Source organism: Phoxinus phoxinus, assembly GCF_949152265.1.
Source record: "Phoxinus phoxinus genome assembly, chromosome: 10".
Lineage (NCBI taxonomy): Eukaryota > Metazoa > Chordata > Actinopteri > Cypriniformes > Leuciscidae > Phoxinus > Phoxinus phoxinus.
In genome coordinates, this window is record NC_136885.1 from 17,769,706 (window position 1) to 17,784,043 (window position 14,338).

Genomic DNA, 14,338 nt, shown 5'->3' on the forward strand with positions numbered 1-14,338 from the left:
CAACATTGGAACACGCCGGCTTTCATTGAATGAACATAAACTCTGACACATTTTGAAAATAACTTTGTCTTCCACAGACGAAAGTCATACAGGTTTGGAACAATGTGAGGGTTGGTATATTCATCTGTTTTGATGTTACGTGGAATCTATTAGTCTCTCCATACTGTAATTGGCTTTGTAGGTTGATTACCTGTACATCACCAAATACCCCCAATGTAGCATATTTACATATGGACACAACCCATCATCCCTTTATTCTTAAAAATCTCGTGAAGCATCTACCGTAATAGCTTGATGAACTATGAGCCTTCCAAAACTCAAAACTTCTTCCCCAGTCCAAAAAGAACATTTACATGGATGTCATCCCAGAATCACACACAAAAACAGCTATGACATTTTACTAAAAATAAAACAAAAATGCACGTGTAAGACATCACCTAATCACTGTCCAGTGAATAGTACTTACTCTTTTTTGTGTGTGTGTAGCATATAACAGAGAAGAGGCGGTTTATTTGAACATCTGTTTATTTGTATACTGAGAGATACAGTTAAAATGTAGAACTTATCAGTATAAAGTATTTCTTTGATATGTAAAGCAGCAAATCAAGGTAACGCAATAACAGTTTATAACCATATTTCTTTATTTATCCTTTTGTTTTACAATTTCATTTCCTGTTACTGGCTTTGTTCCTTCCAATGATGCTTTTGCTCTTTATTCTGATGGTAGAGTCTTTGGACTCTTACGGCATTTATGTACAACAAAGACCAGCGTGCAGAAGATCACCGTTGATGGCCTCCCAGTCCCACCTTACAGCCTTAAAGTGATTGAGAAAAGAACGATAAAGTGACAGGAGGAGGAATGAAGGGGAGGAATGTAAGTGGCAAATGGAATTAATAATAACAACAGCAATAATAATAAAAGTATACAACTATCAGAAATATGTTTGGAGTGTCTTACATCAAAAGGCCTATGTAATTACTTCCTGGTAAGAAATAAAACATTGTGAATACCAAGATAAAGAGAAAAATGTTTTAAAAAGGTAGTGGAAGTGCCTCTAGGAGTGAGGGAAGAGGGTGAACTCATCCCTCTGTTTCTGCTAAAGAAAGAGTATATTAATAGGAATACAGTATATATAGGTTATAAGGATCAGATCCACAAGAACAACAAAGCATTAATAAGAACAGTAATAATGAGAGATAATTTTATAACAATGACCTGTAGCATTACTTGTTGAAAAATCAAGTTTCTTCTCTAAAAAGTTAATAAAATTCTTATGGTAAATTTTTAAGAATATATTCCCAACATTCTCATTGCTCTGTGCTTCACCAGCTCATGAAAAGTTGAATAAAAAAGGCAAGGAAAGAAATGTTTAAATATGTGGAATCTCTTAATATATGGAAAAACATAAATCAATGGCAATAATGTGCCTGTTGACTTCCCTTCCATGACCTTTTCCTTCATGGCTAGCCAATCAGAGGCTTTGGAATGACTCCAGTTTGATTGACAACCACTAAAGCCAATCATAGGACGAAAGGTTTCCAAATGGCAGCACACAGTTCAGAGTCCCTCTCCGAAGGTTTTCAGTGCCTTAACAAAGCTCTCTGTGAAAAGTCTTCAAAACTAACACCACAGAGGAAATAAAAACACAAAATATCAAAAATAAAAAGTCCAATAAGTCTTCATTATCACTTAAACTCAGCCAATGGAGGCCCGCCTCACAATGACCTGCAGTAACCCACGAACCAATTAAAAAAAACACCTGTGGCCAAACTACTGCCAATCAGGCCATATGAACAAAACTCAGTCTGAAAATGGATTGGGTGCCCTCATACATCCCGCCTTTCTAGAGACATCAGCAGCACTGTGACTTCACTGGCGTATAGGACAGGCCCACTAGTTTCAAAGTCCAAAGGAAGCCTAATGACAAGGATAATGCTGTAAATTCAAGAGTGTCTGTGTTTATGTAGGCAAGTGTCTGCGTGTGTCATATGTAAAGTTTTCATAATTCAATGTCACGTAAAATACTGAAAAGTTTCAAAACCCCAAAGTGTTTTGAGGCGTCTCCCCTCATCTTCTCCATAGACATGAAAATTTTGCTCTTGCTTTTTCTCTCCATGCCCTTCGCAGGGGGTCATAGCAGAGACAAGACAACAAATGTAGATCATGCAGACGTTGAGGGGAGACATCTGGTCTTCAATCCATCCGTCTGCCCGTCAACCTCATCTGGTGGAGTCCTGTGAATCGCCAGCGTTTCTGGGCTCCTCCGGGCTGTTCTGCTCGCTCTCTCGCTCCACATCTCTTTCCTGAGGGTCTCCCCCCACAGCCATGTCACTGATCCCCACCCCAGAAGGTCCCGGTAACGAGGAAAGATCTGAAATGCCAGCCGATTCCGACGGAGCTGCCGTTTGCATGATCTTTTGCCGGACCTCACGGATCTTGAGCTGTAAGCACACCTTAGTGGGGAAGATATCAGCGTATCGCGCCTGGAACGCAGCAGTAGCTTGAGCTGTTGATCGACAGAGAGGGGCGAAACGGGGAGAGAAAGACAGCATTAGATGGAGACAGAATCGGAAAAGGAGAGGTTAACTACTATTGGACTATCCCAGGGACGCCCAACTCGGACTCAGCCAACATCAAGAAGAGCTCAAAGTTTTGTTCTGTCTCTCACATAAATGATTTTTGCAACTGCATGGAAATGTGAGATCAGCACAGCATTTAAAAATTCCCCTTTTGTGAAAAAAAGAGAAATCATACTCATGGATTTCCACCTTTGATGGTGAGAAAAATGACAGAGGCAAATGAAAATGATTCAATATTAAATATACAAAAAATATAATTACAACAATTGTTAAATCGTGATAGTTGTCATTTCATAAATTTCTTTTTACATTTAATTAGAATTAAACACCGGGTTTATTTGACCTCATCTTGTCTCCTGATTGATTATATTTATCATATAAATGAACACACTACATTATGAAAACTAGTAAATCAGTGAAATTCAAATGAATGTTTTCTCTATTGTGACACGTCTGTTGTTTAAGTGCATTTATTCAGCTGCCACAAACACAAACAGTTGAGATTCATGTTTTATTACATTTCATCACAGAGAAAGTTCTCTCACAGATTTGTATGCCCCCGGACCCCCCTAGAGGGACTGAGGTCCACCCACCACAGTTTCCAAAAAACTGTTTGTTAAATTTCCTGTCTGTGAGACACACACGACTCACACGTACAGAAAGCTGCTTTAGACAGCGCGAGCCGGCCGCATTGAGTACTCTTTCGTGCTGGACCGGATAAAAGCACACAAAATTATGCCAAAATGCCCGTTTGGTTCAGTATCCTCATAAGGTCTTAAATGAGCTAAATAAAGTCTTAAATGAACATAAGGAGTTATGAAAATAGGATGCGCATCAGACCTGGGTCTCAAAAGTGAAAGCAGCAGCCTAATAAACCTGCTGATGTCACTAATGTTAATCAAAGAACAAAAAATATATATTTAACTGTGCAGTGTTTGATAATTTCTGTATATTTCCTACCTGTTAGATCAAATATTTAAAATATACCGTCTTTGTATTGTTTCTACATTCACTTGGAGATTGAATGATTGAAAAAAGAAGATTTTATAAAAATTAGGGCTGTCCGTTAAACGCGTTATTAACGGCGTTAACGCAAACCCATTTTAACGGCGTCAATTTTTTTATCGCGAGATTAACGCCTAGCAAACTTTGTAGTTTTTTTCACATGCTTTTGCAACAACTAGTAACGTTATTAAAACTACAACACCACACCGGATCTAGCTAGACCAGAAACAAAACAACAGGCACGCCACACACACCTGTTTGGGCTTGCGAACCGGCCAAAGAGTGAACGAGAAGCGCAGCGCCGAGCCGCGTCTAGGACAACTGAGCACGTCTAGCATATCGGACGCACACTTTCTCAGTTTATGGCCAGCAATAAAAACGCTGAATGGCGCCGCCGGTGTGTACACTCATAGAGAATAATGTGTTCGAATTTTAAATACGAGGCGCTGCACGACGCGGCGCTTCTCGTCTGAACGTTACGTTTTGAGTGGATGAATGAGATGCCGAAGTGCCAATAAGATTCTGAATGGAAAGTTTACTTTTAAAAAGTTGCCAAATGGTTCAATTGACAAGACCAAAGTGATCTGTGTGTTTTGTCATTGTGAACTGAGCTATCATCGCAGCACGTAGTCGCAGTAGTCTGAACTTGATGGCCAAGCACACACACAGCTGATGCGTTTCTATAACGTTACCTCGTCAGTATTTCTTTCACCCTTTTATTAATGGACAGTGTTACATTGTGTGAGAGATTATTTGCTCCAAGTGAGAATGTTAGTGTGGAATTGAACACAGTATATGCCAATGTTGTTTTCAATAAAAAAAAACATTTGCACAAAGCAAGCCAATCCACTTTTCCATGTTGATAAGAGCATTAAAATGAGAAAAAAATAATGGGACAAAAAGAAATCAAGAGACATTTAGAATTGATAAAAATGTGCGATTAATCGCGAGTTAACTATGACATTAATGCGATTAATCGCGTTTAAATATTTGAATCGTTTGACAGCCCTAATAAAAATATATAAAACACTTCGTTAGGTGCGATTAAATTGCCATTAATTATAGAAAAATGTGCGATACTGTGATTAATTAGTGGATTTTTTAATCGGGCAAATTTATGCTTATAGATAATTATGGATAATTATGCTTATTCAACCAAGAAAAGAAGAAATAGTTAAATACATTCTGAGATATTCATAATATATTTTTAACTGAATTTTTTTTTTATACGTTTACTAATACATTACATTTTTAAAGAAGATTGCAATTTTTTATTGTATCTGTCCAGGGACCCGCTGGATAAAAACTGTGGGTCTAACGAATGATGTTATTTCCATAACATCAGATTAGTGTTGTATTTTATTGCACTTATGAGCTTTGTGTGTGCTGTCTGTGAGCTGTGTGGGTGGTACAGGACTCTACAAGTGTGTGCATTACCTGAAGGGAAAAAGCCATGCTCCTGGAATAGCTGCATGACAAGAGCTCTCCTCTGATCAAGAGTTCGCCTGAGAGAGGAGTAGGGCACCTTTTCAAACTCCAGCTCCCCCAGTACATCCTCTCCATCTATACCAGAGAGAGAGAAGGGTTATTATAATGTAGTTGAATCCGTGTAACATAGGCTGCAGAATCATGAAGGTTTTGTGGGTAGTGGAGTATTACCTGGCCTATCAAAGGTGAAAATTTCCCCCTCACACTTTGCAGCGCTTTTAGGTGTGCTGGGCTCTGAACTGCAGCTAGATCTGCGGCGGCTTTTCCTTTTTGGAGAGATAGGATCTTCTGTGGACGAGTCCAGGTCTGCATACAGAAGTGGGATTGAGGGCTAGATGATTTTTTATTTGATATGCAAGAAGAAATGAGCTGGCCCAGGATAACTCGTACAACTCAATAACTCGTCTGAAAGTTACTCTCACCGGTGGAGTTTTTCCTCTTCCTGCGGTAGCTGCCCAGTATGGCTCGTGGGGAGGTGGCCAGACTCTGCAGGGTTGGAGAGGGCAGCACCTCCTCTGGACGGAACTCTGGCAGCTCTGCGAAGCGCTCTTCAAAGTACACCTCTGACAGGACCCTGCGCACATGACCAGTCACAAGATTCTGAACAATCTGCACATGCACTGGGGTCCAAAAGTCTGTTTTTTTTTCATGTAAACCTGGATATAAATAGGAATGCAACTAATACATTTTTATATATAATATTTATGATTTCTGCAATATTTCCAAGTCACCAATCAAACAAGCTAATTTATGACACTTTTGCGTGAACGCCTTTGTACAAAACGTACCAAGAATCACTAAGAAATTCTGAAGTTTGTCATTTCTGAACACAGTTTTTGCACTAAAACTTTTAGAATAATTTGTTTCATAATTGTTTAATAATGAACCACAGTTTCATAATGATCCGAAAATATTTCAACTTCTCGTAATAACATAAAATGTCTCTAATGTTGTTTTATGCCATTGCTTCGGCAAAGTATCTGCCAAACAAACCAAAATCAAAAGTGGAATATGGTTTTGTGCCCTTACCAAATCGCAAAAGACTGCGATTGAATAAAGGTATATAGTCTGTTTGCGCTGAGTGTTTCAAAGTGAAGTGCTCACTTTTCTCACGCCATCAGCTCATGATCCGGTGTTTTTTGCATCTCAACTGCAGTTTCCGTCAAAATAAAAGCTTTTTTTCTACAAAAAGTGTAGGAATTAGCACAAAAGTGTCATTTATTTTAACTTTACAATACATGGTTACATTACTGTCATAGGAATATTAATAATATTAGTATAAAAATATTATTATTGTTATATTCTATTTGTTTGGCTTCCTAAAACACCAGTGTGAATGTAATATAGACTGAGACACTATATCACAACTAAAAAGAGGTTTGATTCACCTTTACAGTTCAGGTGCAGGTCAATTCATCAAAATTTTTCAATTTGCACACTGAACATGGGTTGGAGTTCTTAATTTTGAACTTTTAAAATTTTAGACCCTCCTAGAGGGACTGAGGTCCACCCGGCACAGTCTCACAAAATCCTGTGGGAAATACTGCGCTGTTCAGCAACTTCTCATGAAATCCAGTAATTTCAATGGAAATCCACATGACTTGAAATCTTTCGCCCTCTCAAGAAAATTCTACACGCAGATTTCACATCGGGTTCAAGTTGGTCACACAAATTTACCACGTTGACCAACAGAAAGCTGCTTGGTTTGAAAGTGACTTCATTGGACAATGGACTTTGTTGTCTAAGACAGTTTATCAATATGACTGCACCTTAAGATTTTTGAGAAATTAGTACAAACATATGATGACTAGAGATACATTAAGCTTGAAATTAAATCACAGCAGTCTCAAGAAAAACAAGAAAAAAAACATTTCAGAAAAACATACTTGTCAACAGAATCAAATGGTCGTTTAAGTGGTGGGGGGCGGGCCTTGACTTTTTTAGGTGGTGCATCTTTATCACCATGAGACTGAGGTGGGGCAGGATCTGACCCAGAGGGAGGAGGCAACGGAGAAGAAGGGTGGGAGTCCTTCCATTCAGCCTGAGTAGAGTAAAAAAACAGAATTAGCGTTATCATAAAAACAATAAATATATATATATATATATATATATATATATATATATATATATATATATATACACACACATACACACTTGTTTATTTTGCCTACTGCACCTAGTAATATCTGATATTTAAAAGCTAATGGCCCGGTTTCACAGACAGGGCTTAGAGTAAGCCAGGATTAGGCCTTGGTTCAATTACCGGTAGTAGCTTTTTATAAACGTGCCCTAGAAAAAAACATTACTGGTGTGAATCTTGAGACAAAACAATGGCACTGCCATATTTTAAGATATGTCAGTGCAAGTTGCTTTCAGTTAAACCAGCTCAAACATGCATTTTAGTCTGGGACTAGGCTTAAGCCTTGTCTGTGAAACTGGGGGAATATTTTGATGTGATAAATAATATAACTACTATTAATCATTCAGTTTATCGTGTAGTTGACCGTCAAGTTAAAGATCCTAACCTCCTTAGCGTTTGCTTCTTTGCCACGCCCACTATGTGTACCACTTTCCGCTACAGAGTCTGTGGACCCCTCCTCTGGTGGAAGGGTTGCTGGAGAGCTCATCTCAGAAGCCTTGTCCATCTCAAATGAGAACCGACTACCACTCTCTTTGTCTTTCTCTCGCTCTCTCTCTTTCTCCCTGTCCCTCTCCTTGTCTCGTTCTTTGCCTCTCCCTCCTCCATCATAACTGCCCACTGGGATGTTGGCAACTGTGGCTTTCACTTTCTGAGGAGGCCTTGCTGTAATCAGTTTGGGAGTCCCCGGAGCACTGCCTGTTGAAAGAGAAAAGAGGGACTGTGTGTAGTCTTAAAAGTAATCGCCACTGGGCCGCATCCCCACCATGAAAACAGATGGGGTTTATGATGTTAAAGAGGACCTATAATGCTTTTTTTTCTTTAGTGAGTTGCTGTTTGAGCATGAAAAAGGTCTGCAAAGTTACAAAGCACAAGAGAGTTATTCTCTATATCAGTAAGCCCTTTTTTTGAAGGAGGGTCTTCATAGAGACAGCAACTATACAGAGTAATACAGACAGACTGCAACAACAATGTAAAATATGTGAAACATAAGGTGTTTTTTGAACATTAAAGCTTGAAAAACTATTCTAGTACACCTAAAAAACAAAATCAAGACTTTGTAAAATGGTATACTATGGCCTCTTTAAAGTCTGTCATACCAGAATGAGAGGGTTGAGCAGGGCTTCCAGGCTGCAGTGGCATTGAAGTGCCCTGTGGAGGCGCAACTGAGCTGCTACTGCCCTTACTCGGGACCTGGAACTGTTTGTCAGGCTGTAAGAGAGAGAGCTTCTCTGTCTGTCTCTCAGACAACTGCGTGTAGACCTGACTGTCGGTGTGCTGCCGGTCCAGTGTTCTCTCCTGGTGCAACTGTCTCTCAGAATGTGCAGATATGTTCCCCTGCCTATCCAAGGTTACAGAGGTCATGGAATTTGACATTGTGTGTTTAGGAAGGATGTGTGAAGATAGGCCAGAAGAACTGGACACTGTGTACACCACACTTGGAGACACAGTCGCCATAGACACCACCCCAGTTGCCAAAGTCACATTTGTAGGGGTGTAGATGGCGGTGATGGCAGGAGCGTGAGGGGCGCTGGGAGACTGGGCTGGGGCCAGCAGTGACGGCTGACCTGGGGAAACAGAAGACAGACAATACACTTTACAAACGTTCAATATGCAAATGAACACAAAAAAGACAACACAAATAATTGTAATGTTGTTTTTTTATTATTATTATAGCACTGATCAGGCCCTTCTTGTGTATTTTTGCAATCATTTGATTGATGATTTGTTTGAAAAAGTAAAATACTGAAATTAAGTCCATAAAGTGTGGGGGAAATTGTTTCATTATTTGCAAAGCTTGCTCAACTTTTTTTTAGCAAGAATGCATTAAAATGTATCAAAAGTGACAGTAAAGAGTAGTGTTACAAAAGATTTATTTCAAATAAATGCTGTTCTTTTGAACTTTCTATTCAGCATATAATCCTGAAAAGGTGCATCACGGTTTCCACACAAAAATTAAGCAGAAAACCTGTTTTCAACATTTATAATAATAATAATATATCATTTTTGAAGGATATTTGAAGGATCATGTGACACTAAGACATTTAAATACATAATAAATGTATTTATTTTTTAAATTCTATTAATTATAAGTCAACTGACCTGCAATCAGTGGCTGCACCAAGGTTTGTCCCGGGTGAGCGATCGCTGCAAAGGTCGCCAAGGGTGATTGCACATAAGTAGATCCAGGAGTTGCTGGAGCTGTCTGAGAAGAGGAGCCTGTTGTGGTGGAAACTAATGGCAAAGGAGAAGAAACCCCAGGAGTGGACTGTACATAAGTGATTCTGTGGGAGAAAAAGTAACATTCACAGAAACCAGATTAGACAGCTTTTATAGAGAGAGCAGCAAGGCAGGGTTATTCTCGAGTGCTGCAGCACTTCAGGAGTGTAGGAGTTGTTAAAATAAGAGTGGGGGAGATGTTTGTGCGTATGCGGCTAGGTGAGTATAAGTATGCCTGTGAGAGTGTGCGATCTACCTTGTTGGTGGGGGCGGTAGCAGCACGGTCTGAGACGGGGTAGAGCCTGGGGCGACCACTGTAGCGGTTCCCATAGTAACAGAAAATGGGCTCCCAGGTTGCGCTGGTCCCGTGGAGGGGAGTTGCGACTGGACGACAGGCATCGGAGCAATCTGAATAATCTAGACAGAAAGGAAACAGGAAAACATGCTGATTAATACAGGTATACTATTCAGTGTAAATTGGTTATTTAAGAATTTCCCATTTGAGATCTCACCTTGCTTCCTGCCTGTGCTCCATTCTGAACAGGAAGAGGAGGGGCGACCAGGGGAAACTGGTGAGAGGGGGCAGGAGCAGCCCTCACTGTTGCCATGGGAACCAGCATCTTGCCCTGCAAGACTGGTGACTGTGTTTGCACTGCAGGAGGGGGGGGAGAACAGAGTGTTTAAAATAATTGGGTCTTGCACAGACTGTCTTATCTGGCATAGCACAAAACTACGGAGAACAGTACCTGTAAAATCCAAAGCCAACACTTGTACTTGTATACGTAAATTTAATCATCAGCATGATACGCACACAGACAGACTTTTCCAACCGCACATGCTCACGCTCAGCTTGTATATGAGCCTTGAATGTTATTCACTAATTAGTTTGTCAACACTGGCCCAGCCGCTGCGCGCTGTTCTGTAAATGTTCTCCTCCAGCTCAGGCCAACTGGCTATGTGCCCACGATTAGCTCCTTTAGACTTATTTATTTCTTTAAAGGTGAAGTATGTAGTTCCAGCGACACTATTGGCACCTATGCTAAAACTGATTTGTTTTTCGCTCGTATTTGTGTGTGTGTATGTGTATTTTTTAGCCGCTTTTCCACTGCCGGGCCAAACCGTTCTCATTGCTAAACCGTTCTATTCCATGCAGGTTTAATTTTCCACTGTGGGGCTGATAACAGAGCTCTTATGAATGAAATACAAATGCATCAGTCATTGCCTTAGTAATAAAAAAATTTTAAGAAGAGTTTACAGACTGTAAGAGATTAAAATAGCAACCGCGTTATGGAGGATAATCAGGTATTTCTTTTAACTGAAATAATATTTTTATTTTACTTTGCTCAACTAGCGCATTTGGCCAGCTGCAGTGAAACTGGTAGCCAGGTAACAGACAAGCATTCTACTAGCACGGTTAGGCAACCGTGCTGAAGTGGAAATATAACCATAACCGCTCTTTGCCATTCTTTGAACCGTTCAACCCGACGATGGAAAAGCAACTAATTTTGCGTGCTTGACGTTAATGGCATTATATAAGTTGCTACAGAATAGAAGTCGCAGCACATTTTCACATAAAAAAAAGCTAATCTGGGAATTTTACTGCAATTTAACAGGTTTCATGATGTGTGAACGTGGCTATTGTTTTTAAATGGAAAAGTAGGGAGCGCTGCAAGGATGACGTAAAACCCGGAGAATGATTTGCCAGTGATTCCCTCAAGATGGGTTTTTACATTTATGAGTAAAATAAGGTCTGTTGTAACCATAACTTGACAATACTTGGATGTTTTCCTTTACATCGTAAATTATACACACCCATATCAAACATGCGAATTTTGAATCTGTTATGATTTTTTTTTTTTAAACATGTATTTAATAAGTAACTAGATAAGAATATTTGGGGTGTGATTGTGTGCAGTTTACATCGCAGAACAATATGTCCGTAGTAACACAAAAAGTATCGTCAAGTTATGTTTACCACGTACCTTATTTTACTCCTAAATTGAAAAACCCCATAGGAAAATCTCAAAGGAACCAGTGGCGAATTATCCTTCTGAGTTTTAACTACAAATACAGTGCCACATTAATAGAGTACTACAGGGATGACCCCTGTAGTACTCTATTAATATGGCACTGTATTTAACACATATTCGAGTTCTGTTTTATTAAATGTATGTATCCTCACCTCTGGCTCCTGGGCTAACAACTCCCACAGCAGGACTGGAGACGTACCCCGACTGCTTCCCGTTGGCCAGTGAGGCGTGAGTGGGCAGAGCTGTGGGTAGGGTGAAGATACTGGTTGGCTGACTGGCCTGGTGAGGGGAAGGGCTCTTGGGATTGTTGGCAGAGAGGGTAGGGAGAATGTACTGGACCTGTGTTATCGGTTTTTGGCCTGACGAGGGCGCTAATGAGGCAGAGGGGAGAATGTGCGACTGCAGCACGGGCAGAGGCAGCGGACCGTTACTATGAGTAAACGATGCCGGGGAGGCAGAGTTTTGTGGAGGAGGAGGTGTGACAAGCTGTACAGCGGGCGGAGCCTGGAATGTGCCTCCCAAAACTAGATTGGTCACCAGCCCCCCTTGACCTGCTGATGCACTAACAGGATTGGGTGATGATGAGGAATAGTATCCACCCCCTCCAGCAGAAGCTGTTGCCACATTTCCTGTGGCACCAGGACCAATGAAAAGCTGTGCCTGGGGCGGAGCGGGTTTCCTGTCGTGTGGGGACTTGCTGGCAATGGGCACTGGCGTGCTGACCACAGGACGCACCACATTAGTGACCACAGTGGACGCCACTCTCACCGCTCCTAGTACTGACGACACTCCCCCGCCAGAACTGACCAGGATGGACTGACCTGCAGAGGACTGGGACACACCTCCTTCACCTTCCCTTCGCTCTCCATCACCTCCCTCCATTGTTCGTTTTCTTTTCGAGGAAGTTTCGCTAAAGCGTCTAGAAGTGGGGTAGGAGGAGAGGGACACGCTCCGACCATGACCGGGGCCGTAAGACGAGGAGCAAATCACTGGAGCAAAAACTCTCTGATGAAAAAGAATAAGAGAAAAGTGGCACGTATGCAAAAGGAAGAACATAAACTTGCCAAAGGCAAATGACACAGATCTTTTACCAGTTAATACAAAAACTGTGTAATGGCCTTCTGTAAACTTCATTAATAATTAACTTTAGAAAAAAGCTTAAGGACTACAAGCAATTTTCTAGTTCTAACAGAAAGAAAAGCTTTCTACATATCACACTATTTTGCGGGACTATATTCATCTTAAAGGGATAGTTCACCAAAACGCTGTAATTATTTACTCACGTATTTAAGGCCTGTTCACAACCAAGAGAAATGTTTGGTGCAACAATTCAGTGTGATAAACATTTTAATTTGAATGAACGGCTGTTAATCCGTCTGTTCAGACCAACGCCAACATCTGCATAGTCAACGCAGCTGAATTTCTTTTACAGAGGTTGATATGCAAGATGCTAATAATTTTAACAAAATAAAAGGGATCATAAAAATTGCATGTTTTTACTTAGTACTGTCCTGAATAAGTTTCACATAACACAGATGTTGACATACAGTCCAAAAGACAAAATAATGACTGAATTTACACAATGAACCAGTTAAAAACAATTATATACCCTTGAATTTTAATATTGTGAGTTGTTACCTGGATGATCAACGACTGTTTTTATGTTTTGTGATAGTTGTTCATGAGTACCTTGTTTGTCCTGAGCAGTTTAACTGAGCACTGTTCTTCAGAAAAATCCTCCAGGTTCCTTATATTCTTTGGTTTTCTAGTATCTTCTGCATAATTAAATCCTTTTTAACAGTATGGTTTTAAGATCCATCTTCCTACTCTGTGGACAACTGAGAGACTATTAAGTGAAGGTGAAAACATTCACTGATGCTCAAGATGGCAACACGATGCATTAAGAATGTGGGTTGTACATTTTCTTTATTCATTTTGTTTGAAGATCTTTTTATCACTAACCTTTAGAAGCTACATGAGATATTTACATTACCCTAATGACAAAAGTAAAATTTACCCTAATCATCCAATTCAAAAAGTTTACAAACACTGGCTTTAAATGCATATTCTGGGGTCAGCGACCCCTACTGTAAGACAGTGATTTTGCATTTCATTAAGCCCATCAACCGTTTTTATGCATTGGTTTGAAAATCAAAGGTGAACTGAATTTTCATGCCAAACATTTGTGTTGGTGTGAACAGGCCTTTAGTACGAATGCTTCTCTTTTCCATACACACTCACAAGTGGATAGTGATGTATATTGACAAACCCCAAGGAAACAACACAGTCCACATGAGTTTGCTACCAAAGTCTTTGGTAGTAGAGGATCGATACCCGACCCGAGCTTGACGTTGGGTACGGGCCGGGCCGGGTTCGGACAGATATTTAGAAATTATGTTCGGGTCGGGCTCGGTCACATCAGCGCGATAAGGCATTGAACATTTTACATTTAAAACAGCTTATTATGTAGGTAGCCAATGTGCCTGATGCTTTCACTTGATGCAAACGTTCATTTTTGTGATTAAAATACATGTAAAATATTACCATAACATCTGTCTTCCTGTGTGCGGAAATTTGTTTATGTAGCCGTGACAACGAAACACATGCATGCGCGCCCGTGTTAAGTGTGCTTGTTGCTCTGTGTGTGCTGATGTGCTCATCCTGTTGACATTTCCGAATGCCTTCCTACAGTTGCTTAATAAAAGCGGGCTTTCCACACAAACAAACGTACAATTGTCATTAGTATAATAAAAAATAATAAAAAAAAATGGGATTTTAACTGTCGGTCTCGGACATAAATATCTTTATGCCTGTCGGGCTCGGGTCGGGTTCGGTTACTGCTCTGTCGGACACGGGCTGGGCTTGGACAGAAAAAATC

General features: G+C 40.3%; 1 protein-coding gene across 2 annotated transcripts in view; it reads right to left on the reverse strand.

Annotated features, from left to right (window-relative positions):
• Positions 1-514: 514 nt before the first annotated feature.
• Positions 515-14,338, reverse strand: part of cicb (capicua transcriptional repressor b) — a 43,489-nt gene continuing 29,665 nt past the window's right edge. For both annotated transcript variants that reach the window (XM_079626656.1, XM_079626657.1), the window contains 11 exons: positions 11,613-12,465; positions 9,943-10,082; positions 9,687-9,847; positions 9,314-9,495; positions 8,311-8,778; positions 7,599-7,909; positions 6,960-7,114; positions 5,496-5,647; positions 5,245-5,379; positions 5,023-5,148; positions 515-2,507 (listed from right to left, as the gene is read on the reverse strand). In XM_079626656.1, the coding sequence (XP_079482782.1) occupies positions 2,221-2,507; positions 5,023-5,148; positions 5,245-5,379; positions 5,496-5,647; positions 6,960-7,114; positions 7,599-7,909; positions 8,311-8,778; positions 9,314-9,495; positions 9,687-9,847; positions 9,943-10,082; positions 11,613-12,465 (2,970 nt within the window). In that variant the 3' untranslated portion in view covers positions 515-2,220. The remainder of the gene's footprint in view (positions 2,508-5,022; positions 5,149-5,244; positions 5,380-5,495; positions 5,648-6,959; positions 7,115-7,598; positions 7,910-8,310; positions 8,779-9,313; positions 9,496-9,686; positions 9,848-9,942; positions 10,083-11,612; positions 12,466-14,338) is intronic.